General features: G+C 52.6%; 2 protein-coding genes across 2 annotated transcripts in view; one reads left to right on the forward strand and one right to left on the reverse strand.

The window, feature by feature from the left end:
• Positions 1-1,069: 1,069 nt before the first annotated feature.
• DAO (D-amino acid oxidase) lies at positions 1,070-8,155 on the reverse strand. Its single transcript, XM_054288524.1, has 11 exons — positions 8,066-8,155; positions 6,345-6,578; positions 6,110-6,224; positions 5,701-5,777; positions 5,250-5,315; positions 4,866-4,920; positions 4,323-4,427; positions 3,806-3,888; positions 2,255-2,372; positions 1,578-1,676; positions 1,070-1,273 (listed from the first exon to the last, which is right to left on the reverse strand). Exons 2-11 carry the CDS (start codon positions 6,536-6,538, stop codon positions 1,139-1,141), a joined length of 1,047 nt encoding a protein of 348 aa, XP_054144499.1. The 5' UTR covers positions 6,539-6,578; positions 8,066-8,155; the 3' UTR covers positions 1,070-1,138.
• A 942-nt stretch (positions 8,156-9,097) lies between these two features.
• Positions 9,098-27,720, forward strand: part of SSH1 (slingshot protein phosphatase 1) — a 34,936-nt gene continuing 16,313 nt past the window's right edge. The window contains exons 1-3 of the mRNA XM_054288517.1: positions 9,098-9,178; positions 13,781-13,821; positions 26,708-26,811. Of these exons, the coding sequence (XP_054144492.1) occupies positions 9,113-9,178; positions 13,781-13,821; positions 26,708-26,811 (211 nt within the window). The 5' untranslated portion in view covers positions 9,098-9,112. The remainder of the gene's footprint in view (positions 9,179-13,780; positions 13,822-26,707; positions 26,812-27,720) is intronic.

The following is a 27,720-nucleotide window of genomic DNA, read 5'->3' on the forward strand; positions in this document are numbered from 1 at the left end:
CCTGACTTTACCCAGTGACTGCAGCATTTCCAGGGAAGCTGGGAATGCTTTGGACAGTGACTCCCAATTTCCCCAGCCCAGCTGTGTCTGCTGAGCCCAGCAGGGAGGTGCCCACGCTGCTGAGCTATTCCTGGCACACAGAGGCAGCAGGAGACAGGAGCTGCACCACGGATGAGTAAGGAGCACTTGGCTTATCCACACAGGAGAGTGAGCCAGGCACTGTGCTGGGCTCACCACAGCCTTTGGATCTGAGGCTTCCTCACCATCCTGGCTGGGATTGGTTTGTAAAGCAGGAAGGACACATGGCATGGGAAGATCAGCCAGGCTGTGTCTTCATAGCAGTGTGTTGGGTCCCCAACAGCATCCCTGATCACCCCAAAAAGTTTTGCTCCTCCTCTGAGAAGCACAACCTTCCCCAAGCCAGGCCCTCTCTCCAAGCTGGGAGAAGTGGGAAGCTGAGGGGCCCGTGGGAGTTCTAGGGACAAGAAGAGCTATTTTCGTATGCTCTCTGCTATATATAGAGTCTGGCAAGCCCACAGGGCTGGAACAAGTTGCTTTTGTTGCTAAAACATCGTTTGGAAAGGCCATTTTAGGCAAGTGTTGCTGTCTGGTGCCAGCTACACTAAGCAGGTGCTGTGGCCCGAGCTCTGTCCTGGCAGGAATGTGAGGGAAACTGGAGTGAGCCAGGCACGTGCTCCCAGAGCTGCTGCTCCTTCCCTGGGAGCCTCAGAGCTTCTTCCTACTAAGGAGCTTTTGCCTCCTGGGGGGGAGCCTGTAAATCTAATTACACCCTGGGGTGTTGGAGCAGCCAGCAGAGACCTCAGGTGTCCCCAGCTCCGTTTCAGATCCCGTCCCCTGGTGCAGATGAACTGCAGGGCTGTGCAGGGTTCAGCTGAACCCAGCCTGACCCCAGACAGCCCTCAGTGCACTTTGCCACGGGTGATTAGTCCATATTTGAAAGCCTTTCCTCCAGGCAGGGTGTGGAGGGAGTGGAGACGTCTGGAAAATGGCAGCAACCTGGAAATGAGACGCTGAGAGCCAGAGCTGGGTCAAGCCGTGTGTGAATCCCTGTGCTGTTCCCATCCTTCTGCTGTGATTCCTAAGCCACTTTTGTCACACGTTCCAGAGGAGCAGGAGCTCACAGACGGGATCCTGGAGGGGTGCCCAGCTGCTGCTTCTCCTGCAGGATGGTCCCAAAGAGCCGAGCTGCTGCCATGGCACAGCCCCAGTGGATGGTGAGCCCAAAGCCGCCGTGCCCGTAGTTGTGAATCACCTGGGGGAGAAGCACAGAATGCCAGCATGGGCTGGGGGGATCTCAAAGCCCTTCTTGTCCCATCCCCTGATGTGGGCAGGGACATCTCCTACAAGCCCAGGTTGCTCCAACAGATCCCTGAGCACTTCCAGAGATGGGGCAGGACATCAATCATTTGTTTGAGTGTCTCTGACATTTATCCCTGGACTCAAAGATTCCCTCGCTGTGGTGGGGAGATGGAGAGAGGGATGATCACAGGAACAGGGCTTCTTAATCGCTGCCCCAGGCACAATTAACACGGTGATTAATTACACTGGGCGGGTACCTCTGCCTGGCGATTCCCCAGCCGGATGCTCTCCCTCTCCAGGCGCACCGAGGGCCGTGCTGGTCTCAGCCCGCTCCACTCCCCGACGATCTTCGCCTTCTGGAAGCAAAAGCACGTCAGCACTGCACAGCATTCCTTGGAATCCCCCCAGCCAAACCTCACGGCACCAGCTGAGCCCTGAGATGAGCAGAGACAGAAACTTCCCCATCCTGCAGCAGCTCCAGGCAGAACAATTTGGGATAGCAGTGCCAGCCTGGAGCTGAGGCAAATCCCTGTGCCAAAGCCCCACAGCACCTTTCCTGCTAATCCAGGGAATAACAGCAGCATTGGGAGTGGACACAACCCAGCTTCACCCCACAGAACCCTTCTCTAAAGGTGTGGGGACAATGGGCTGGAACCTCCCAAAGCTCTCGTTCTATACATGAGTAATTATTATCCCTACAAACCTTGTCTCAGTGCCAGCCCCAGCCCTGCTGTCCCTCAGCCAGGTGGAAGAGCCCTGGGTGTCCATGATGGACACACAGAAACCCTGATGATGGACACACAGAAACCCTGATGATGGACACACAGAAACCCTGACTCATGGAAACAGCTCCTGTGCTTTGTCCCAGCACTCATTCCTACATCCTGAGCCCCCCCAGCTCCCTGTGCCCCATGCTGGCAGTCGGGTCACCCACCTGGAGAGCTGGCAGCAGCTGGCAGCAGCTGTCCCAGATGGATTTGTGGTCCTTGGCACTGTTCTCCTCACTCCAGTTTCCGTGCTGGTAAACCCCTCCCAGGACTGTGAACTCGCTCCTGCACCAGGAGCCAAAGGAGACACACAGGGGTGGTGGCTTGTCCCCAGCTGTCCCCTGTGGGGCCACCACGTGGAGGGACACTGTGTGAGTGTGGTGATGGATCCTGCTACACCCTGAGCCTGCAAAATATTCCTGTGGGAGGAACTCCCACATGGAGCAGGCAGGGAGAGGAGCCTGCACGTCTGCTCGTGAGCAAGTCACTCATTAAATCCTGTCAGCCCTTCTTTGTCTGGGCACAGCAGACAGATAATTCCATCCTTATCAAACAGGTCTGCCCCTGCCTGGCTCAGGAAGAGGAACAGGATGGATCTGGAGGGGAACACAGAGATTGGTGCTGCTACTGCCCCAAACTTCTGTGGATTAACAGAGAACAAGAGGCAGGTTAAGGCTGAGGGGTGCTTGGAGGGGTTTGTGCTGGCTGGACCCTTCCAAAACCTTTCCTGATCATTGGGAAGCACAAAAGCAAAAGGAGGGAGGGACCCTCCAGGGCTGAGCTGTCCAGCAGGGAAGGGGTGCCCTCACGTGAGAATGGGATCCAGCTCTTCCTTTGGGATCAGCCCTGACAGCTCCAGCTAAAACAAGCACAGGCAGAGGAATTCATCTGGGCCTGTGATCAGGAATCACTCAGACTGTGCTGCATGGGGGCTGTGAACCTGCAAAGCTCCTCTTTGCATCCTGGCTTACTGCCTGAGCCTGAAATGGGAGGACAATAGGAAGTGCCAGAGATGCAGCATTCAAATTCCAGCTTAAAGACCCCTCTTCACTGCCAGAGCAGGGTCACTGCAGGCCCTTGGGAGGAAGCAGAGCTGGGATGACCAGCAGATGGATTTATTTATCCCATGGTGTAGCTCCCTGGGCAGAGCCAGGAGCTGGATTCCATCCTTGTGGTTCCTTCCAGCTCAGGATATTCCATGATAAACCCACTGAGATGCCCCCAGGCTCACCAGCAGCTGAGGGGACAGTGCCCCCAGGCTGAGCTTTCCCAAGGAATTTTTGTTGAAGTAAAAGAATTCCTGCCCTGTTTTTATGGGAGCATGGATCAACAGTGCCTTTCCCTACCCTGAGCTGCTGCACCACAGTTTGGTCCACACTGTTGATGATAAAGATGTGAAAACAAAACTTCTCCCCCAAAATATCCACTCCACTGTCAGTGTTTGGCTGTTTGGGGACTTGGCCAGGGTGGAGTTTGCCTTGGTGGGATCTGATCCTTGGAAAAGGACATGGGAGCACCGTGGTGCTGGGTGCTCTCTGTGCCGACTGCGAGCTCCCTCGCTTTGCTGCCCACGTCCTTCTGCTCTCCTCCCACACAGCAAGAACAGCACCAGGGATGAAGCCAGGCCTGGCAGACACCTCAGGAGCCATGTCCCAGCCCAGGCTTTGGGGACAGTGGCAGAGGAATGTCACTGGTGCCAGCCAGCCCTGGTCACTTACCCTGGGATGACGTAGGGCGAGTTGTAGATCCCGGATTTGAGGTCGTGAGTGATGATGAAATGCTTCACCCATGGGGCCAGCACCTGGGACATGAAAGAGAGAGTCAGAATGGGTGCCAGGCTCAGGGGACAGCAGGAGGGACGTGAGGATCCAGATATGGGACCCTCCCTTAGCTCAGTGTTCCCTGTGCTGGCTTCCCTGGGAAGATGGGAAAACAGGAGTGCAGGCAGGCAGGAGATTCCTACTCACCTGTGTTTCTCCAAATAATCACCACCTTTCCCCAAAGATTTTGTCATTTTATTATCAGCATTGTGCCTCTGAGCTCCCCCAGCCCTCACCCTATGGGCATTCCCACAGCTGGACCAGGAATGGGATCTGTTGGTTCCACATGAGCAGTGTGTGCTGGGAATCAGGGCCTGATCCCAGTGTGGACCCAGCCGCAAGCCCATGGTTCTCCCCAGCCACTCCTCGTGGTACAGATGGGTTTTTGGGGAGCCCCAGGCCTGCCCCAGCTCACCCTGATGATCTGGCCCCGGCCAGGCTGCAGCTCTGGGTCGGGCTGCAGCTCCCCTGAGCGCATCCCACTGCAGTTCAGCACCACATCCACACCCTGGGAGAACAGCTGAGGAGAGAGGGAGCAGCACACAGGGATATTATGTTCCACAGAGGCACAACATTCCTGCTTCCAAACCAGCCAAGTATTCTTTCCAACAGTCAGGAAATGGATAAAGCATTAAGGGGCAGATCCAGGGCACAGCTTCTACCCCAGCCAGCTCCTGCTGACATCCCATGTGTGCCACCAAGCCATTCCAGGGAAAGCTGGCAATCCATGCAGGATAAATGCTCTACCCCATCCTCTGTCAGCCATCCCTTAATACCCAAAACCTTTTATCTTTCCTGGTAGAATTTATTTTCTGGATTTTGGCATAGTCTTGCTGCTGTTCCCTGTCCCATCACTCATGCCAGGGAATATCCCAGAGCAGCCCCTGCCTGCTGGATGCTGCTTCTCCCCTCTGGGATGGGGCTGTGCCCTGTGCCCTGGCTCCACATCCCCACTCACCTCCTGGAAAGACTCAACTTTCTTATGGAAAAACTTCACTCCCCTCTGCGTCAGCCTGGGAAGCAAAAGTTCATTTGTTACTGGCAAATTAAAAGGAAATGTTCAATACCAGGACACCTGCTCAGCATTAGAAATTACAGGAATAAAATCAAAGCCCAAATTCTTCCAAAAGCACTTGGATACAGCTCCACGTATCCCATTACTTTGATTTTTGTCATGCAAAAATTACACTCCTGGGCTCACTGTAAATGTGTTACCCCACTGGGGCAATGAACAGGAATTCCAGAGCCTCTTCCCAGGGATGCATCTCTGCCCACCCTATCCTGATGTGCAGGATGAAAATCCACACCTGCAGCCAGAGGAGGCAGGAGCAGCTGCACTCACCTGTTGGTGAGCCAGGGCAGGTAACTCCTGCCCTCCAGCATCAGCGCCGTGTTGAACCAGCCATGGCTGAAAGAGGAGGAGAGGAGGCTGTGAGCGCCTGCAGGAGCCTCCTGCCCCAACATTCCTGACAGACACCGTGGGTCTGGGACCCCAATTCCCCCTGGGACCCTCCTCACATGAGTGTGTGATTTTCCCTCCCTTTTTATAGCATAAAACACCTTCTGGTTTTCCTCTCCTATGTTGACATTGAGGTAAGAGAGGAGCTGGAATGGTTTCTATGCTGGATTGCTGCTTTTTGGGCAGCATCTGAGCTGTTTCTTACTTATTTGAAGGGAAGCATTTTTAAAGAAGTGAGGACATTTCTACATCTGCAGTTCCTTGTCCCGCTGCCTCATGCCAGGGCTATATTCAGGATGTATCCAGGACTGTCCTAAAACTCACTGAAAAATACCTGTAACCAGGGAAGAGTTCCAGTTCTTTTGGTGTCAAGTGCCTGAACCCCAGGACAACGTTCTTCCAGGATGGATCCTGAAGAGAAAAAGCTGAGATCATTAATGAGCCGGGAATAATGTCCTGAGATCATTAATGAGCTGGGATCACCGTGGGACAGGAGCCATGGGACACCTCCCATGGGACACAGCCCATCCCAGAGGGACACAGCTGGATGTGCAGCTGCCAGCACAGCTGGACAGGCTCTGTCACTGCCACTCTCCCATTGGATCCTCACACCAGTATTGCCTCGGGAGCACAGAAAACACCACGTCCCAAGGCAAATTTGGAAATATTGGGAAGCATTGGCTGGAAGAAGCACAGCCCCTGGAACCCTCCCCAGCCCAGGCTGTGACCTGCTCCTTCCTTACCGGCGGTGGCTCCCTGAACAGGTTGTAGCCAGAAATGAGGAAAAGTCCCATTTCCTTGGCTGCTGGGGAGTGCAGCTGCCCGAGGAGGTGATCGAACGTCTCTTTATTCCAGAGCCTGGGGTGAGAATGGGACAGTGGTGGCCCTGCCAGCCCCATGGAGCTGTGCCAGGGCAGCTCATGGCACACAGGGAGAGGGACCATCCTCATCCTCCTCATCCTGCTGCTGCTGCCTTACGTCTCCTGCAGCTTGCCGCGGTCACTCACGTAGGGCTGCCACAGCCCGGCTGCCCCGTCGCTGGTGGTGTGGGGGGTGAAGTGGTCGGCGTAGATCTCCAGCTGCAGGGAGGGCAGCAGGCTCTGGAACTGCTCCTGGATGCACAGGGCGCTGGAGAGCCCGATCACCCCGGCCCCGATGACGGCTACACGCATGGCTGCGGCTCCGAGGGCACGGCTGGGGCTGAGGGACAAGCTGGGGACACCACGGGGGAACATCAGCTCAGCTGCACTGCCAGAGCGGCGGGGAAGGGCTGAGGTCCTCGTGGTTCATTCTTGTTAAGCCTCCCAGCCCTCCTCAAGCTCTGATCCAGGAATCATGGATGGGGGTTGTGGTTCCTCACAGTGTCTCCACCCATGGATGTGCCAGCAGAAAAGCTGCAGCTCGGCTGGCATGGCTGCACTGCTGGCACAAGGAGCTCCAGGTGTGTCCTGCCCCAGGGATCCTCCTGTGTGTCCCACCAGCCACAGGCTGAGCAGGCAGGGAGATGCTGGAGCACCCACCACAGCTCCATCTCCCAAGGGACACGGTGAACCCTCCCCTCCCAGTGACCCAACCCTGCTCTGAGTGGGCACGGGTGAAAAAGATGGGAAGCAGCAGTTGTTTCCCAGGGAGCAATGCCAGCTGTGATGGGTGCAAGGTTGGATCCTCACACCACTGTCACCCACAGGGCTGCACAGGAGCCACCACCCCAAACCCTTCCAGGCACAGCTGGGAGGATGGCTGTGGGTAAATTCCGGCTGCAAATCACAGAATCACAGAATTCACAGAATCCAGAATTCACAGAATCACAGAATCTCAGAATTCGCACAATCACAAAATCACTGGGTTGGAAGAGACCTTCAAGATCATTGAGTCCAACCCAGCCCCAACACCACAACCAAACCCTGGCACCCAGTGCCACATCCAGGCTCTGTTAAACACACCCAGGGATGGTGACTCCACCACCTCCCCAGGCAGCCATTCCAGAACTTTATCACTCTTTCCATAAAAAACTTTTTCCTAATATCCAACCTGTATTTCCCTTGGTGCAGCTTGAGACTGTGGTTCTGTCAGTCCCTGGAGAAAGAGCCCAGCCCCACCATACTAAAACCACCTTTCAGGAGTTGTAGAGAGTGATATGGTCACCCCTGAGTCTCCTTTTCTCCAGGCTGAGCACCCCCAGCTCCCTCAGTGGTTCCTCACAGGGTTTGTGTTCCAGGCCCCTCTGGATGTGCTCCAGAGTCTCAATGTCCTCCCCAAACTGAGGGGCCAGAACTGGACACAGCTGCAGCCCCTCTCCATCCTCTGCTTCCCTGCTTTCCTTGGAAAAGCCCTGTGGTCACTCCTGTGCAGGGAGTGGACAAAAACCAGTTTGGAAAAGGGTTGGGAGTGAAGATCCTTGGCTGGTTCTGGGAGCAGGAATAAATTCCAGCCTCCAGGTTGTTTTTTTTTTTTTTGGCCAAGGTGAAGTCCAGCATCTCTGCTGTGACAACAGGGGGGTGACATTTGCCAGGATGGAGGGATGAGTCATTGGAACGGCACAGTGGGAGCTGCTTCCCATCTGCCATGGTTTTATAACCCTCAGGATCCAGGGTCACCTCCTCCAGCAGGGACAGGGACTCGCCCCAGCTGCCCCTGCAGCGCCAGCTGAGGAGGATCTGCCAAAAAATAACGGGAATGCACATTTTCCACCAGTTTACCTGCAGAGTGTGGGGTCCCTGGAGCGGTCAGTGCCGTGTCCAGAGGCTTCAGAGTCAGAGTTGTTGCAGCTCAGCAGGGCAAGGTCTGAGTGTCCACGGCAGCAGGGCCAAAGTCTGCTCTCGCTCTGGGAGGTGGAGTTGCCACGTGATGCCGCTGGCAGGAGGCCCCAGAGCCATGGAAAACGGGGTCACCACCATCCGTGGCAAAGTGCCACCCCTGCCTCTTGTCTCCATGGTGAGCACTGGCACACCAGGACACAGGGATGTGTTTATGGGCATGGTCCTGGAGATCTTTTCCAGCAGCAGTGATTCTGTTACTTCCCTGGGATGTGGATTTGCAGAACCCCTTAGATTGGGAAAGATGACAGAGGTCAACCTTTGACTGATCACCATCTTGTCAACTAGACCACAGCACTAATGTCACATCCAGTTGCTTCTTGAACACAAAATTCCTGTGGGATATGGAAAAATTGAGTGCTTCTGGCTCAGTTTTTGAGTAGGAAGAGAGGCTGAGTGCATTGGGATTGTTCAGCCTGGAAAAGAGAAGGCATTGAAGGGACCTAATTGTGGCCTTCCAGTACCTGAAGGCAGCCTGATGGAAAAATGGAGAGTGACTATTTACAAGGGCCTGGAGTGACAGGACAAGGAGGAACGGCTTCCCAATGCCAGAGGGCAGGGTTAGATGGGATATTGGGAAGAAATTCCTTTCTGTGAGGCTGGGCACGCCCTGGCTCAGGCTGCCCAGAGCAGCTGTGGCTGCCCCATCCCTGGGAATGTCCCAGGCCAGGTCGGACGGGGTTTGGATCAACCTGGGACATTGGAAAGTGTCCCTGCCATGGAATGGGATATTGGGGGCGGAGTTTGGGGTGGGATGGGCCGGGAAGCCCCGCCCATCACAACAAGCTCCGCCCATCACAGCAAATAAGCCACGCCCATCGATGGAAGCTCCTCCCATTCCAGCCCCCGCCCTTTCCCTCGCAGGCGCCGCCCCGGGCCCGCCCCTTCCCGGCGTGAGGGGGAGGCGGCCGCAGCCCCGCAGCTGCAGCCATGGCGCTGGTCACCCTGCAGCGCTCGCCGACCCCCAGCGCCGCCTCCTCGGCCAGCACGAGCGAGGTGAGCGGGGACGGCATGGGCAGGGACGAGGAGGGAACGGGAGGGTGAGCCCCGGGAGCGGCGGCGGCGGCGGCGGATGGGGAGCGGGGAGGGGCAGGGTGAGGCCCCGCTCGGGGCCAGGCCCCTGCAGCCCCCCCAACATCTCATAACCCAGAGCTTCGGGCTCCATCACCCTCATGGTCCCGGCCTCACGGCTCTGGCCCTTCGCATCTTTCCCTCTCCAGCCCCTGGTTCCACCCCCTCGCGGCTCCTTGGCCCTCCACAGCCACTTGTCCCCTGTTTCATCCCTCCGCATTCCCATGGCCTGACTTCCGACAGCCCCCTGGCACCGGCTCAGCCCCTCACAGGCTCCCCAGCCCCTGCTTTCAGGCCCTTCACAGGCGCTGGTCCCTCATAGCTCCCAGCCCTACAGAACCCTGGTCCCCCATAGCTCCTTCCCCCCAGCCTTCCTCCCCTCACAGCCCCACCAGTCCCCGGCCCAGCTCAGCCCCTCACAGCCCTCACCCCATCCCCTCTCATAGCCCCCAGTGCTGCCCAGCCCCAGCCTTTTGATGCTGCCAGGGTGAGCCAGGCCTGTCATCCCCCCCCACACATCCCCATTCCCCTGTAACTGTCCCCCATTCCAGCCCTCAGGTGGCAGGGAGCCTGAGCTCCCTAAACCCTGGGGCAGCCTGCTTCACCTCTCTCATGAAAGGTAAATCTCTGGGCAGAGTGCTGGGCCTGTCTGCATGGAGCAGCTGTGCTGGCCCTTGTCCCTGCTTGCCATCCCAGAGCTGCCAGCACCTCCTGCCCCAGGGATGCTCTGCTTTGCCCTGTGTTATCCCTCTGTCCATGGCACCACCTTTCCCCATAGCTGCTGCAGCTCCTGCCCAAGGTGACCATTGTCAATTCTCCAGGAGCAGCTCCCATCCACACCTGTGCCACTCCTCACACCTCCACCGTGCTGCTGCCCTCTCCTTCCCCCAGCTCTGCTGCTCCAGGACCTGCACCTGCCACTTCACCTCCCCCATGGTGCCATCCGTGGCCTGCTGGCCTGGCACTGCGTGTCCCAGCCCTGCTGCACACCTCCTCCACTCCTGTGCCCCAGAAATGCCCTCTCCTACCTCTGCCCAGCCTTGGCCTTCTGCTTCCCCCCACACAGCTCCCACGTGCCATCCAAACAGCTGCACCTCCACCTTCTCTTGCTTCTCACCTTTTTCCCTCCTAACCCATCTCCTTTGTGACCCTCAAAGACAGGCCTGCTGTTTCCCTGCACATCCTCTCCCCCCAGTCTTCTTTCCTTTGGTGTTCACTGCCCTTGGCTCCGCTCTGTCCCCTCTCCTGCCAGGTAAACAATCCTATTTGTCACCTGTCAGGTCCCTGTGACTCCCCCGATTAGCTGGGCTGAGGGGGGAGCAGAGGGGGGAGCCACAAAGCTCCCAGGTTCTCCCTGGCCCCAGGGGCTGCAGGGGGGTCCATGGCTGCAGAGACCCAGTTTGGGCCACGCTGTGCCAACTGTGGAGCTTGGAGATGTGAGCTGCACTTTTTGAAGGAGTTTTCTGAAGGAATTTTGTGGGATCTGGTTTAGACAGAGTTTTAAACAAGACCAAGTCTAGAGAGATGAAAATGAGCTGTAACCCCAGAGCAGGCAGTGGAATTAGACTGGATTTAACTGGTGCAGGTGGGAGAGGAGGCAAAGCAGGCCTTGCCATGTACATCTGTCTTAGGCATTGCTTTGTGGCAGAGCTGCTGCTAGTGATTGAATTTTCTGTGGGGTGACCATACAATTCTCCTTTTTCCTCCTAAAAATGCTGCCCCAAATTTGCCACCAGGTGTTGTCCATGGCAGGGCACTCACAGCTCAGCTGTGCTGTGGTGGCTCCCAAAGGAAGACACTGAGTCCTGATAGAATGGGCTCTTCTGGCATAAAATAAAATTATGATTTCCAGATTCTTTTTCCAGGTTCAGCATGTTGTTTTTTGTAAAGTTAATTTAAAGAAAAATCCCATAAAAACTGCCAGCCTGCTTCTGTTCTTTTAGGATCTTTCTTGCAAGGAAAGTCAGGGTAAATTTCGGCTTTTAGCTGAATAATTAGTAGAAGATATTTTAATGGGAAATGATGGCCACACATCCTTGCTAATTGTGACTGTGCTACTGTGGCCTCTCCTAACTCAGGAGCCCAGAGGAATTTATAAAATGGATGCTGCTGCCTTGACATAGTGAGCCTTAAACTCTTAGGTGAGAGTGGTTCACACACACGTGCACACTTGCCCTGCTCGTGCATCTCCCTTGCACTCACCTCCCACTCCCCTGGTCCTCCAGAATGGCCACGCTCAGCACAGGCCCCAGGGAGGGTCTGCCCGTGGTGGATGAGCAGCTCCAGAGCATCACCACAGTGTGTGGTGCCCCCCAAACCCTGCCAGCTCCCAGGGGTGCTCTGAGCAGCCCCGGACAGGCCAGGAGGGCTCAGCCTTGCTGCTGCCTCACTTTGGTTTTCCTGCAGTTTTTAGTAGAAAACACAGGGAAAGGCAGCTTTGGGAACAGCTCAGCTGCTGCAGGAGAGGAGCCCACAGCAGCTCCAGGCCCAGCCCTGCTGCTGAGCCCCAGCTGACGCCATCCCAGAGTCATCATCCTCACAGTCACGTTTGTTTAAAAAGGGAAAAAAAGTTTTTCTCCCCTTTGTTGCTACGTGACGGCCCCAAACAAACAGGAGGGTGACCCTGCAAAGGTCCCAAACCTGCCAGACTTCCAGACCTTCTCAGGGCTGGGGGATCTGCCAGTGGGGGCACTGGGGCTTGGGGTGCTCTGGGGCCCTGCCTGCAGCCCTGCTCTGCAGTGTAAACAGACTAAAAATAGCCGTGGTATGCTCCTCACCCTCTGCTGGGTCAGTCGGGACAGCCTTGTGCATCTCCCTCCTCCAGTGGCCACAGCTCCAATATCCTCCAATATCCTGCTTCTGCTCTTGCATTTGCAGGATTTTTTCCCCCTGGCTTCACTTGATTCTCACAGATTGTCAGCAGAGCAGCTCCTCCAGCCTCCCAAATCCTGGCTTGAGAGGATGGGGAGCGATCCAGGTCCCTTCATCCCTCCAGAGCTCCAGTGCAGAACATTTGAAATGGTGCAAAACTTGTACAAAACCACCTGGAAACAAGTAACTCTAACAGGGACCTTTATTTGAATCCTTTATTTGTGGGTTCTGAGCAACCAGGATGTTCCCCAAGAATCAGGAGCCTGATTCCTGCAAGGCTTGTGTCCCCCCAGCTTTGTCAGGATCAGGTGTGTTGTGAGTGTGAAGGATTTCATATGAAGGATTTCATGCTTTGCTTTTTGGGCCCAAATCTTCTCCCCAGCACAGCCCTGCTCTCCAAGGGGATGCTCCCAGCCCTTTCTCCTCTGCACTCACACAGAACCAAAGCAGATCTCGGAGCCTGTTGTTTTGGTTGCTTTTTTTTGTCAGCTCTGGATGCAATTAACCCCAACTCTGCTTTTCTCTGATAAGGAATTTTGTCTAAAAGCTACTAGGGAACTTGAAGGGGATGACTGCAAAGCATGACTCTGTGAAAATGCTCGGGTTTGGAAGCAGGCTGAGGTCACACTTCTCTTTTGAGGAGACTCAGTAAAGTGTAGTGTCACCTGAGCAGCCAGATCTGCTTCCAGGGGGGCTTTCTCCAAGTGCCTGGTGCAGAAGTGCCAATTTTAATCCACTCCTGCCACCAGGAGTGTTCCCTTGCAAGGCAGCAGGCAGAGTGTGACAGTGTTCACAGGGGTCTCAGGTTGAGGGAAGAAACAAGGATTTGACTCCATGTTTCAGAAAGCTTGATTTATTATTTTATTATATATATTACATTAAAACTCTATTAAAAGAATAGAAGAAAAAAAATCCTCAGAAAGCTGGCTAAGAATAGAATAATAAGGAATGATAATAAAAGCTTGTGGCTCGGGCTCTCTGTCTGAGCCAGCTGAGCTGTGATTAGCTATTAATTAGAAACAACCAACATAAGCTAATCAGAGATCTACTTGTTGCATTCCACAACAAGTAATCCACAATCAATGTTTACAGTTTGTTCCTGAGGCCTCTCAGCTTCTCAGGAGGAAAAATCCTAAAGAAAAGATTTTTCATAAAAGATGCCTGCGACAGCAGAGGACGCGCATTGTCCCAGCGTGGGGACACGTGTGCCAGCACAGGTGAAGGTGGAACCTTGTCCTGCTGTGTGATCCCTGGAGCTGCACATCAGGGACAGCCCCAGGGAGCACTTTTGGCCGTGTCCTGGTGCTTGGCACACCCCAGTGTTGGTTATTCGTGGCTGCCAGCTGCTGCCCTCACGTGTGCGCGTGGTGGCAGCGAGGTGTGCGCCGGTGACGTCGGGGCTGCGCTCTTCACAGCGCTCTGTGCTCCAGGCCCAGCTTGCAGGATTAGAACCTAATAGCCTGAAAATCCCCCTGAGCCCCTTTGTCGCCGGGTGCTGGTGCCATACAGGACTAGGGAGTGTCACTTCATTTATCCCTGGCCCCAGGGGGAAAAACCCTGCAGGAAACAGCCCCTCACACCCTGTTGGTGCAGGGATTTTTTTAATTTTATTTAAAATAACCAACCTGTAACTCTTGTGTCCTTTCCTCCCCTCAGGCAGAGGCTGGCAGCGATGAGGAGCGTAGACTGAATGTGAGGTAAGCTGAGGTTTTGGGCTCTAAGTTTGCACTGTTTTTAGTTGTCTGCCCAGCATCTGAGTCCTGATCCCACAGAGATCCCCTTCTCTAGAGGATCCCCTCCAGGCGTTTTTGCAGAGAGCTGAGCCTGGGGATGCTCTCTGCCTCATCAGTTTTAAGATGAGAATTGAACAAGATGAAAGAATAAAAGAGTCTGTGATCCTTTTTTCCCCTCTGAGAAGACACTGGAAAATTCCTGGTCAGCTCTGGCCACAGCACTTTGGTGTTATCACAGCATCTCTGGCTCTGCTGCTGCTCCCTGAGGCTGGGGCTCCACTCAGCAAGGGGCTCTGCTCCTAGAGGAGAACTCTGCTCATTCCTGGCTATTATCTACCAGGAATTTGTCTCCTTGGGGTCATGCAGAGCCACTGTGTTCATGTGAGGGTAAGAAAGGGCTGAGCTGTCCTGCCAGAGGAGAGAGAAGCTCCTCTTGCTGACATTGTGCAGATCTAAAGTGGTGACACAAGCTCATGTGCCAGGGCCCTGGCTAATGGGCTCTGAGTAATGCTGTGGATGGCTCACTCCAAGCCTGGCTCTTGCAGGCAGTTCTTCCCCTCTAACCTGTAAACCACAGCCCAGGGGAGCAGTGGAAAGGCACAGCAGTGCTGCAGCACTCAGTCTCTTCTCCTTGTCCCTCCTTCCTGCTTTCCTTATCCTGGCTTCAGGAAAAGCAAAGCAAGTGAAGTCAGAGAGCAGAAAGCAGGACAGCTCATGGACAGAGGAGGAAATTGTTGGAGTTTTTTGTTTCTGAGTTTTGGGATGGTGTCTCCTGGCTGCAGCCTGCCTGGGAGGCCTGGAATTCCCTGGCTGTCCTGTGTGCACACACAGAAGTGCTGTGTGTCTGCTCTGTGTGCTCTCCTGTGTGTATGAGCATTTCATGGCTGTCTGTAATGCCATTTGAGAGCTGACTCTGTGGGGAATGGATTTTGTATTGATGAAATCAAAATTCCTTGTTCTGCTCCTTGTACAATGCAAGGCCCCAGCAGGAACATGAACAGCCACAGAACCTTAATTCTTGTGCTTTTCCCCATGTGCTATTAAACAGCAACATGTAACCAAGCAGGATGGCAGCCTCCTCTTTTGGTTGTACAGTTCTGTGCTGAAAGAGAAAATACAGCTTTATCCTGTTCACTGCAAATGTTCTCACTGTACAAACAAATCCTGGTGAGACACCTTGGGTCTGTCTGTCATCCACCCCTGACCAGAGCCACCAGGAGTGGGGATGCACTTAGAGCAGGTTTAAAGGCTGCTGCTTTTCTCGTGGCTGTTGAAAAATGCTGCAGCCCTGACGTTGGACACTGAGATCCCATGAGCTTCCTCTGTCCTTCAGTCTCCTGGGGCTGCTCTTCCGTATACGATTGTCAGGATAAGAATCTGGTAATTAAATAGCCAGACAGAGCTGGAGAATCAGATGGCTCTCATGCACAGCCTCTGCTGTCCTCAGGGGGAAACTCTGCCAAGAGCTGCAGGAAATATGCAGACATAACACAGATGATGAATGGAGCTCCTGTTGGTTTGGTGGGTTTATCCTGTCCCCTTCCCTGCCCTGCTTCCATCTGCTGAGACTCTGCCCGGTGCCCAGGGGGTGGCAGAGTTGTTCAACTTCATTGTGCTCTGAAAAATCCCTGCAGGATGGCCTGTGCTGGTGTTTGTGCCTCCTTCAGTCCTGGTCTAGCCTTGGTGACAGCTGGGCTTTGTCACACATGCCCTGAGCATAAGGGTCAGCAGTCCAGCCCCTGGCTCTGCAGACTTTGGAGATCTAAGGGTGAAGGGAAAGGAAGGATTGTTGGAAACACATCCCCAGCATGCTGCCAGCTCAAGCTGTGTTTCATCAATGCAGGATGGCTGTGCTAGTACACATTTCTGACATAATGTATTCATCTGCCTGCTGAACAATTATTTTTGTTCATTCCAAAACATTCTGGGATTTTCATTTGAGGTTGCATAGTTGGATCTGGTTCCTTGAGCCATCTGATTGTTTTCTTGGAGGAACAGGTCTGTATCTGATGTTGCACCCAGCCACGTCTTGCTGCTCCCTGGTCATCTTTCCTTATGGTTTCTGTCATTCCAAAATGCTTTTCTTTCTCCTTGGAACAGCTTCTATCCCAGAACAGAGCAAGGGGACATGTGCTAGCTTCAAAGGTATTGCTGCTATCTGCATTTTCTTAGACATGAATCTGCTTTTAGCTCTGTTACCAAAAATTTTGTGGAAGCTTTGACAATGTAACATCCACACTGCTCCATGCAGCAGGCAGCCAGGAGTTTGTATTGCTCCCTGAGGGTAAAGACTCAGAGCAGAAGGAAAAATAAGAGATCTGAGAGCCCAGTGGAGCCAGGAGCTGCACGTCTGAGCTGTGTTCTCAGTGTCTGCTCAAACCTTCCCTCCTGGAGAGCCACCAGGGAGATGCTGTGGCTTGATCCCTTTTTCCCCTGCTGGTGCTGTGCACCCACAGCTCACCCAAACCTTTGTAAAACTGCTGTGAGGGCTGGGCCAAGCCCATGGCAGGATGTGTTAGCCTAGGCTTGAACACGGCCCTGAGTTCTCTGAGATCGAGTTCCGTGCGAGCCTCGTGCCTGTGGCCTTATCTCAGCCCCAGATCCTGCTCTCCAGAGCAAACCCTGAGGAGATGCTATCAAGGAGGAGGCAGAGCAGAGCCCAGCTCTTTCTCAGCTGCCTGCTGTGCAGTTTTTCCTTTTTGCTGTGACCCAGCTGATTCTCAGTCCTGGCCGTGTGCTGGCTCCGTCACAGCGAGGCAGAGGAGTTGTTGTACAACCCAGATCTCTCTGTGAGTGTTGGCTGATTCTCAGATGTGGTTGGCAAACACAGCAAGATAATCACTGGTTTTAATTACAAATATAAATAGGTTTGTTTAGCCAGTCATTCTGTAATCTTTGCCATTATTGGCTTTTCAATCACAGCCTGAATGCAGGGCTGGGTGAGTGTTTTCAGGCACCTTCTGCAGAGATAGAGGTTGAACCACTGCAGAAGGCCTGGAAGTTGGTTATCTCCAGGCTCTGATCAAGCCTGAAGATGGTTATGGAAAGAATTGTTCTTGTTTGGCTCCTCTAAACCAAATTTTAAGAGCAGCTGTGGGAGGTAGAGGTTTTCAGGGTAGGGCTTGTGTATATTTGCAGATCAGTGATCAACAGGAGGAGTCATTGGTGCAGACAAACTCTTAACAGAGCAACTGCAGGTTCAGATTGGATATCAGGGAAAATTCCTTCATGGAAGGAGTTGTCAAGCATTGGAACAGGGTTCCCAGGGCAGTGATGGACTCTTCATCCCTGGAGGAATTGAAAAGCTGTGTGGATGTGGCACTTGGGACCATGGTTTAGTGGTGGCCTTGGCAGAGCTGCAGGAACAGCAGGACTTGATCTTGGAAGTCTTTTCCAACTTAAATAATTCCATGATCACCCCTCTGGCACACACCACAGGACACCATTGTATCTTACATCCTATATGTTTTATACATTTGATTTACATTTAATGTCTATTATATTTTAGTGCACCAAAATGATCTTTTAATGCGCCAGAATGATCTTTTAGTGCACCTTGATCCTTAATTTCTTTAGGGATTTAGGAGCACGTTTTGCTGGAGCAGCACTGAGTGAACCCTTGTACCCACAGTTGTGTCCATGGTGCCAGGCAGGCGCTCAGGGCAGGAGGAACACGGGGGCAGCTGCCTTGAGGATTTATTTGTGGGGACAGCAGCTCATTACAGCCTTGACAAGCCCTGCTGGCTGCAGACTGATTGTGTCCCGGGGAGCTGGTGGGAGATCTCGGGGCAGAAGTTGCTGACTTCATGAAGTGTTCAAAACAGGACGCTGAATCACATCCTGGCCGGCGGCAGCATCCTGCCTTAGCGTGCTCCGTACAATGGGGAGGCACCGGCCCAGCCCCCGGCCCTCGGGAGCGCTCAGCCCGGAGGTGTGGCCCTGGAGGCTCAGGAAGGTGCAATTAGACCTTCACATTTTGTGGTGGGCTGTGTGTGGATGTTCAAAGGCCACAGAACCGGGGAAACTTCACTTATTTGACACTTATTTAAGATCTGGCCTTTCCAGGAAACTATTGCTGACTTGGAATTGAGCAATATGAGGAGTTTACTTGGATGTAGGTAGAGCAACAGCCGGAGAGCTGCCAATTTAAGGATGTGATGATCAGACTCTTTTGGAATTGTATCTAAATCTTTTAGGGTTTTTTTTTCTTCCATGAAACCTCAGCAGTTTGGCAGAACCCAAACCATGAGGCCCTATTATCAGAGGTGCTGGCTGAGCACTGAGCACTTGTTCCTGTAAAAGGCCAGTGTGGTCACTGTTTATTTAGGTGTTAGAGCTGGGTCAGAACAATATTTTGGTTTCAAATGCCTCTAGATTTTAAATATCTTAATCTTTGATAATTGTCTGCCAAGATCTGTGAGTCAGGCATTTCTCATACAAATCAGAGCTCTGCTCTGCCTGGCAAATACTCCTAAGATGTTTTTGGAATGGGGAATGGACATAACACCTTCCCAGGCCTGGTTTTAGTTCTAATGAAGAGTGTTGAGATTATTTCCTGATTTTTTTTTCCCAAACATTTACACATCCCTTTGCAGCATTTAAATCCCTGATGCAGAATCACTTTACCACTGTACAAAAATATGCTCAGATTCAAACAGATTAGGGTGCACACCACATCCATCAGTTGTTTAGGTTTATCTGGGATCAGGACTCTCCTCAGCAGGGCTTGTCTTCCCCCTCTGAAAATTTTAGTTTCTTGAAGAAATCCTTGCTGGTGAAGGAAACTTCATATCAGGGACCAAGTCAGCCAGAAATGCAGGGCATGGGACAAAACGTCCCGTTCAGATTTCCCCAAAAGCTGCCAGGTTCTGTGTTTGTTCTGTCTGCCATCCAAATGGTCACATCCAACACTTGCATCCCAGTGGAGACTGCTGCCCATGGCTTGGCATCTCCCTCCCAGCCCTGCAAAACATCCTGACCTCCAGCTGTCTGCTTCCCTCTGCAGCACCATCCTGCCTGGAAATGTGGATTGGAGGGAGAAAAGAAGGATGGTCCTGGGGTTTTTACCACCACTTTTCCATTGTGAGTGAGCTTTGCCCCTGCCTGGCACTCTCCAGATTTTGGGAGTGCTGGCTGTGTACCCTCAGGGGGCTGCACTCCAGTCAAACACTCGAGGTGTCAGGGCTGAGCCAGAACTTCTCTCACTCTGCTCTCGCCGCGCGTGATCCGCCTGGATTTATTTTGTTTTGTTTTTTCCACATTACCAATGTGTCAAGTACTCCCTGGTCTCTGCTGCCTTTTTTGGAGCCGTTCTGCAAGCTGGCAGCTCAGCTGGTTTTTGGGTTGCTGTGCCACCAAGATTCCCAGCCATGTTTCTGATGCCATGGTCTGTGTCCTGGCTGACCTTCACTCACAACACTCAGGAGCTGCTCCCTTAATCCTTCAAGCTGTTCCTCACCTGCCTTTTCTTTCCCAGCAGCGCCCTTGGAGAGTTTCCATTTGTTTCTCTGGGAGACACTGAGTGGGTGAAGTGGGGTGACTTAATAAAATAGTTCCAAGGATTAGAACAATGGGCTGCCAGGAGGAATGCAGGAGGATGGGCCCCTGTGCTGACAGCTCGGCTGGGGAGGAGGACAGGAGCAGGATCAGCTCCTGCCAGGAGCGTGGGTGGAGCTCTGCCTCTGGTGTGCCCTCCATGGTGGGCATCATCCCACCTCTCCTTCAGCTCAGACACTGCTCTGGGACAGCTCCAGGCCTTGTGGCCTGGCTGCCCCCTTACCTGTGGTCATGGAACAGCAATGGCAGGAATGTGGCAGCACCCAGAACAGTGACTTGTAGGAAAATACACAGAGCCAGAGTTTTGGGAATAGACCATCAGGGAAATCCATGTTGCTGCTGATGCTGATCTCTGTGTGTTCCCCTGTGCCAGCTGCTGCTTTCCCAAGCCTTGTTCTCCAAGTCCATGACTCCAGGTGAGGGTGAGCTGCTGTGTGGAGCAGCTCTGCCCAGCCCTCACAGCAGGGTGGGTGGCACTGGGTTGGCAGAGCGAGCTGGGGACAGTCCAAGGACACCAGTGCTGGGGGGCTCTGTAGGGTTTACACTCCTCTTCCTAGCAGCTCGTGCAGGCTGAGCTTTGGAGAGGATCTGGCCTGGCCTCCTGAGACAGTGACTGTCACCAAATGCCATCGTGTTCCAGTGGGAATCTCAGAAATGCTCCTTGGGATTCAGAGCGAGTTCCAAGCCCGTGGCATCGCTGGGTGATGCTGGGATCAGCCTCGTGCCTTTTTGAACTCTGCCATTAATGGGATGAGCAGAAAGGATTTCTTTTTCCTTGTGAAACAATCTCTTATTTTATTTGGCTTTTCACCATGCAAGTACTAGGGATTCCTAGAATTTTCTCGTTCCTGGCTCTTTGGGAGCAGTTCTGTCAATTTATTTTGCGCAAGCCTGCTGGAATGGGGAATGATCCATGATCCTGCTCGTTTGTTTGTTTCCCTCTTCCTGCCCTTTCTCTTGGAGGGTTTATCCCAGCTGCTCCTGGGCTGCCTGCAGGCACAGCCTGGATGCTGGGGCTGCCCCCAGGGTGGGACACTCAGAGCTGAGCTGGTTCTGCTCTGTGCAGATCTGGATCTGTGCTGATCGCTGCTCCAGCCCAGTGCATCCCAGGAGTGGCTGCAGGGATATCATCAGCAGTCTATTTCTGTTGGGAAATTGGCTTTTGTGGGCTTCATGATTGATTTCATTTTTGTCTTTTTGCCCTTTGTGCCAGAGGAGGGTTTGTGTGTGAATGGCCTGCAGTGTGTGCAGCCCTGTCAGCATTCCTGCCCACGGTCCCCACGCCTCCAAGCCCAGCAATGCACACTCACACTGCCCTTGCTCCCTGCTCTGCTGACAACAGCAAAGCCTGGTGAGTTTTTTGGTCTCCCCAACATCTCACTTCCTTCACAATAGATGGGAGAGATGCTTGCTCCTGCAGGGAGGCTTTACAAACTGCCCCACCACAGCTGGAGCTGCTGCCTGGCCCCTTCCCAGCACAAAGGTGCCCTGGCTGTGTCTGAGGAAGGGGAGATGTTCTCCTTGAGAACCTGCAGCCCACATGTTGCTTTTCTTCTGGGGGTGATTTGTCTTCAGCTCAGGAGGTCTGGGAGTGATGACTTTGGGTGTGGAAGTCATGGGTATGGAAAGAGCTTTCCTGCCTTGCATTTCTGGTAGTAAAAACACCTCAGTCCCAGTGGTCCTGAGCAGATCTCTGACCTTGCCCAGTGTTTTCAGCTCCTGCAGTCCTGACCACGGGTCAGTTTGTCAGCATTTCCCAAATCCTACATGTGTGCAATATCATTTTGTTCTTTGTTCTAAACCATCTTTGCAGTGTTGGAACTGGGCTTTTCCTGGGGAGCACACTGCTCCTGTGGCAGCCCTGCTCCATGTGGGGCTGAGCTGGGATGGCTGTGCTGATATTCCCACCTCTGTTTGTCACTTTAATCTCTGTGTGACACGGAGCAAAGGCCACTTGGGCACACTTCATTGAGAGCAGGAGAAGGGATTTGCTGCTGCTGCTGCTGGCATCCCTGGGGCTGTGCAGTGCCATGGCAAGGAGCAGCTCTGAAGTCCCTTTTCCCCCTCTGCTGTTTTGTGCTGCTCAGGCCCCTTCCAAAGGCCCCTCTGTTGGTCAGGAAGTGTTATCAGATGTGCCTCTATCAGCCCAGAGCAAGCAGTGCCTCTGCTTTAACCGTGGGCTGCTTTGGGGAGCAGGGGCCACACAGCTGCTCTCAGCTCTTCCTGTTTCTCTCCTTTCTCTTTGATGTGCCACTTCCCAGCTTGGGTTGTGCTGCTGTTGTGGCTGTGGGACAATGCCAGTTCCCTCTGCTGGCTGCAGTGTCCTGCCTGAAATCCACCCTCTGGAGTATGGAGGCTCTGGCTGGGCTGTGGGAGCATCCAGCAGGGCTGGCTCACCCCTCTCCAGGGCTGCTTTTTGTTCTTTCTCAGTTGCCTTGATGTGGCCAAGCTTGTTCCAGACCAAGCAGCAAAGGAGGGAAGAAAAAAGGGTGAAAAAATCAGTTCTCTTCCTCCTTATCAACAGAACTGTAGAAAAGGGAAGTGTGTTCCATTCTGTGGTGCTCACAAGGCCTGTTTTCCCCTCACCTTATCAGTCTGGAAATGTTTTGAGTAGAAGATGCCATGAAACCCAAAGAACTGGGAGGCATTACCGTGTTTGCCTTTGTAAAATCATGACCAATTTTGAGAGAAGTGAATGTTCCTTTTCTTGTGGGGGTTTGGGGTTTTTTTTTTCTTCCTTAAACACAGACCTGGTTGCAGGAGGCTGCTCACTCACCTCAGGCTTGCCTGGGTCTTCTCAGGAAAAGTGGTTTTCTTTCTCCAGATTCTGTCTGTGGATCTTTATTTTGACATGAGTTCTGTAGCTATAAGATGTATTAATAGAGTGTTCTCTTGTGTCCTGCAAGATTATTTTGTCTTGTGTGAGATTCCCCACTAAAACATGGAACTCAGGCACATGAGGATTGCTCCTGGGACACCTCACAGGTGGAGCCACGATGTCAAAGCAAACTGCCTGGGGAAAACTGTTGTGGGACTGGCATCTGCCTGCCCAGGAGCACGAGCAGCTCTGTCTCTTTTCCCAAAATCCCGTGTTTTTCAGGGATTGCTTTGTGGCATTCCTGGCCCCGGGGGGTGGCAGTTTGTACCGCCGAGGAGGCGCTGCCTATTGTGTTCCTCAGCCACTCGAAATGGGGCTGATGCGTGTTGCAGCCACGCTCCTCTGGAGCTTTCCCAAAGGGGAAGAAATATTTCCTTTTCAAGTTGAGCAGCACGGAGCCAAGGGATGGAGCAACAGCCTCTGGAGCCGGCTCTCAGCAGGGCTGTGGCCATGAGCACCCTGTCCTTGCCAGCCTCTGGGGGTGTCACTGTCTGTACCCTCCTCCCGGCATTTCCCAGGTGTTGGAAGTGTTGGTTTTTCCCCTCTTTTGGGGTAATAATTTCCTGTGTTTGGTGAGCTGAGGTCAAGGAGTGGGAGGAGAGCTGGTCTGCAGCTGTACTGGAGCATCAGGGTCCTGGGGCTGTGAGTGGGCTCTGTGTTTATTCCAGAGCCTGAAGTGACTCCTTGTAGAGAAGTTTGGTCAGGATTCCTGGAAGGGCATGCAGGGATCGGGTGGTTTCTGTGGTGTGTGCCAGTCAAACTGGGAATGCACAGAGAGCTCCTCATCCCCTGCTCAGGCTGGTGGGACCAGAGTGCCCTTATGGTGTGTGCCTGCAGGAAGAACTGGGGTTTGCAAGGCACAAATATTCAGGGAATTCAGTGCTCCCCATCCCCTTGAGAGACTCCTTGTCCAGGAATGGCTCTGAAAATCCAACGGGGGAGCTGTGCTCTGAGGGAAGAACCATTTAAATTTCCTGTATCTGTATTAAAGCATTGCTTTCACTGTAAAGGAACAGTCCATAGGATGCTTTTCCCCTAGTCTGTCCCTCGCAGGGATTATGGACTTCCAGCCAGGGGCTGTGTGGGTGCTGATAGGAGCCTGTGGAGCACGAGGGGGGAAGCAAACAAACAAACAAGTCTGGAGGAGGGAAACGATTAGCCGAGCCTCAGCTGGTTGTTTCCCCTCTTGAATGGCTCTCTTTCATCAGGATGTGTTGGGACAAGTGCTTTTTCAAGGCAGGATATCAGTGGAAGACACAGTGTTCCCTAAAAGCCATCCAGTTCCCGGGGAGCATCGGCAGCCGCGATTCCTCTGCTCCTCTGACCTTTTCTTTGCCTTCTGCTGTTTTTTTTTTTTTTTTTTAATGGGTTTAGAAGCAAAAGGATGTGAGTTTTCCAGCTGGTTATGAATCTTTTCGATTTTGCTGACTTCTGTCTGACGCTGGGGCCACCACGATGCTGCCGCCACGCAAAGAGAACCAGCCCGAATTTGTATGTATGGGTTGTGCTTCGGGGCATCTGTCACCCCTGCCGAGGGGATGTTCTTTAATGCCAGCATTTGGGTGCTCTTTAGGAGTTTTTTTTAAAAAAAAGCTCGGTGTTTTAGTTGTTTACTGGGATTGCAGGGTTTAAAAGGGAGTTGTGCCTTGTGTTTCTCACTGAGCTGTGCCCACAGCAGTTGTGAGGAGTGGCAGAGCAGCAGGCAGTTCCCAGAGCGGAGATAAGGGCTGGGCTCGGGTAACGTTGTTGTTACAATGTGGTGTAAACTGTGAGCAGAGAGGCGTTTGGGTGTGTTCCGTGTGGCTGGCACCGTGCTGGGCACATGGAACCGGAGCTGCTGTGGAGATGGGCAGTGCTGGGGGCACGGGAGGGTTTGTGCAGGGTAGGAAGGGGAATTTCAGTGGGAATGCAAACCTTGCTCTCAGCAGACTCCTGGCTTTGCTTTCTGGGTCATTTCCACGCACATGGAAACACGGGAACAAAAATTTTGCTCTGTGAGTTGTCATTTTCCTGGACCACTCACTGCTCCAGCAGCACAGCTTTCCCTTTTGCCTGCAACTGGGAATATTCTGCTTTATTGTCACAGATTTCCTGGCTGCAGGAGAGGAGAACATCTGTCAAGATGTATCATCAGAGCAGATCCTGATAAATTTGGGAAGGAGCTCTGCTTTTTCCAAGTTTTTTCCTGCTGTAGAAATCCTAGTCAGTACTTTGAGATCAAAGATCCTTTAGGGTAAAACACTGGAGTAAAATATCCTATTTCAAGATTTTTTTTTTGCTTTCCTAAAGAAAATTTCCCCCAAATTCTCAGGGTGGGAATGCTGTGAATTATCTCAGGGTGCATGATCTAAGCATTCCCTGCCTCTTGTGAGTGCTGAATATCCCATACATTGTGTGGGGGTCGCTGCTTTGTGTCACTTCTGGCCTTTTTTAACGCTTTCCTGTGAGGTCTGGGGTGAGAAGGAAGCAAGGCTCTTCCTGGCTGGCTCTGGAAGGAGCCACATTCCCATTTGTTGCCATTTGCAGCCGTGGGTGCCGTTATCCCGAGCCAGGCTGAGCTTGGATCCTGCTCAGACCCAGGCAGTGAGGTGAGGGGGGGAGTGCTGGAATCCTGTGGGAATGGAAGTGGAGAATTGTTGGGATGAGAGTGTGCTTCTCCTGCTGTGTTTTATTGATCTTTGTGGAGCCTGAAGTTCAGGCAAAAATTTTAGTTCACTTTTTAAAAAGTGAACTCAAAATTCGAGAAATCTCGAGTTTAAACCTGATCCAGATTTTTCTGGGGAATTCTTGAAATTCAGTTGAAACAGGAGGAGTGTTTTCCTGGCAATTTGGGCTGTGTTCTTAAGAGATTAGAAAATCTGAAATTTTGTGAATTTCATGTCTGTGCTCACAAAAATGCTGAGGTGGAACAGAACATTGGGAGCAATACCACTCATTCCTACCCCAAGGCAAAGCCCATGGATAAAATATGGAATAGAGGAGTGCTGGGAGCAGTGGCTGCAGTGGGATCAGTTGCTGCAGCATAAGGAGCTCCTGTGTGGCCCAGTCTCATAATGGATATTTCTGTTTAGTGGATGCAGGCAGTGATTAATGGTGATGAGCGTGGGGTGGTGGAAAATTGGGCTTTGGAGCAACAGATGGCTCTTGTGCAGTTTGGGGAGCAGAGCAAACACATCCCAGGCAATTCCTGTGCAGCTGAAAGGTGCCTCAGGAGACAGGGGTTTCCAGCCATGTGGGAACTGCAACTTCCCTGCTTCTGGCCAAAGCTGCTTCTGAAGGATTTCTGAAGTTGTCATGTGAAATCTGACTGTGCCGGTGCTGTTCTGCCTTCTCTCCTTTATTCTCCAGCCCTGGGTGTCATTTCCCTCTGGAAATGTCACTGTGTTTGCCCAGACTCTGTCCCAGGATGCTGATCCAGCCACAGCACAGCCAAACCTCTGCTCTTGTGTGTGGGATCTCAGCACATCAGTCCTGATGTGCAGATTGACCGAGACCACCCTTGGGGGGCTCGGAGGTCCTGGCACGTTGCCAGAAGTGTCTGGTGGCTGGACTTTGGTCCTGCACAGGAGACGACACCTGTATGAGGATGGGAGGATCTCACGGGGATAAATGGTGAAGGGATGGGTTAATTATAGTGTGAAACACAGGTTTTAGAATTTTGGTACAGGGGGGTTCTAGAGAAACAAGATGGAGGAATTAGGGCGTGTCCTGTCCTTCTTCTTCTCCTTCTTGGCCTCCATCTTCTGTGGTGGTGGTGGCACTTCGGGATTGGTTCTTACTAAAAGTGCACTTGTCAATTAGGGTGAAAGGTATTGGGGAAAATAGGTAAATATCTTATACGTAGTTTTGGGTATAAAGATAAGTGACCGCCCCGAGGGCTCTCAGTGTGCTCTGCACATCAGGACTGCTGTGCTGAGATCCCACACTTGTGCTGGCTGTTTTCCCTTGAGGGTCCAGAGCTGTGTCCTTTCCCTTGGGATGTGCAGGTTCCACCTCCCTTCCCCTTTAAATCCCCACAGTTGCAGGTTCTTGTTTTTGCATTCCAGAGAAATGTCAAGAACTGCAATCAGCAGGAAGTGATGGGCTCAGAACCTGCTCTCCAGTCCATTGCAGGTCTCAGCCTGTAAAGAGTCCAACCCTTTGCTTCTTTTGAGTTGCAGAATTCTAGAATCAAGTGATAAAGTCATTTCCAGCCCATGACAGCTCAGGCAAGTATCTCCTGCAGGGGCCAAGTAATAAAACAGTGCTGGAAAATGACAGATGAATAATCCATGAATAATCCCAGAGTCATGCTGTGCAAGTGGCTGTGGCAGAATCCTACTATTTCAGTGAGGAAAGCGCTTCCTTTCCCAGATATGCACATTTTGCTGCTCTTTCCTTTCAGCTGACTCCTGTGTTTTGTTTTTTATTTTCCAGCCTCAGCGAGAGCTTTTTCATGGTGAAAGGTGCAGCTCTTTTCTTACAGCAAGGAAACAGCTCCCAGGGCCAGAGAAGCCTCCAGCATCCCCACAAACATGCAGGTAATGATTCCATCCCCTCTGGAGATCCTTTTTCCTTCTCATCCAAAGGGACAGGTGGGTGACACTCCAGGTTGTCTTGCTGAGCCTTGTACAAGCTGCTGAACAAACCCAGGGCTTCAAATTACTGAATTTTTTTATTGGGATCATTGAATTTTGGTGTAAACTTTTATCATTCTTTTGGAACTGTGACTGGAATAGAAACTCTGTGAAAATCATGGCATTTTGCATGGCTTTCTTTAGGCAGGGAAGCCTGTGCAGCCAGAAGGGCTGTGTGGAATATCTCTCCTTGTTTTCCCCAGTCACAGAGGAGGAAATGTCACTTGTGCTGCAGTGAGTTAATCTTTGCCTTGTGGCAGGGCTGAGTCACAGAGCTCAGCACCCCTTGGGCACTTGGGGATGTCCTGGACATTTCTCCAGGGGCTCTCCCGGCCTCCTGTCATCTGAAACTTGGGACTTTTCACTTTGGAACTTCCTGTTGCTGGTTTTGTTTGGATGTTGCTGGTCAGAGTGAGGAATGTTTGATCAGGATTTGGGTATCTGGACAGATGGACATTTGTTAGCTCCTCATATCCTGGTTTCAGGAAAACCCCCTTTCCTGTCAGCTCACCACAATCTGTTGGAGTTTATTGTGGTTTAAGAACAGGCTGTCCTGCTTCCCCCACTCCCTTCCAGTTGCCAGCTGGTGGGAAGAAATGGCAGGGAGTGGTGTGGTGAGTGTGCACAGAGATTTGGATGCAGATAAGGGCATCCAGGGAAGTTGATTCTGCTTCCCCAGAGTTTGCACCCGCTGCCTTTGGCACTTTGGGCAAGAAGAGCTGGGATTTGGGGGCATTTTGAGAGCAGGAGCGTGTGGGAAAGGCACAGTGTGGTTCTGTGTGGTGCTGCTCAGCAAACACTCCAGCACAAAGG

Source organism: Melozone crissalis, unplaced genomic scaffold (assembly GCF_028551555.1).
Source record: "Melozone crissalis strain CALT ecotype California unplaced genomic scaffold, PUWL_Pcris_2 ptg000063l_1, whole genome shotgun sequence".
Taxonomy (NCBI): Eukaryota; Metazoa; Chordata; class Aves; order Passeriformes; family Passerellidae; genus Melozone; species Melozone crissalis.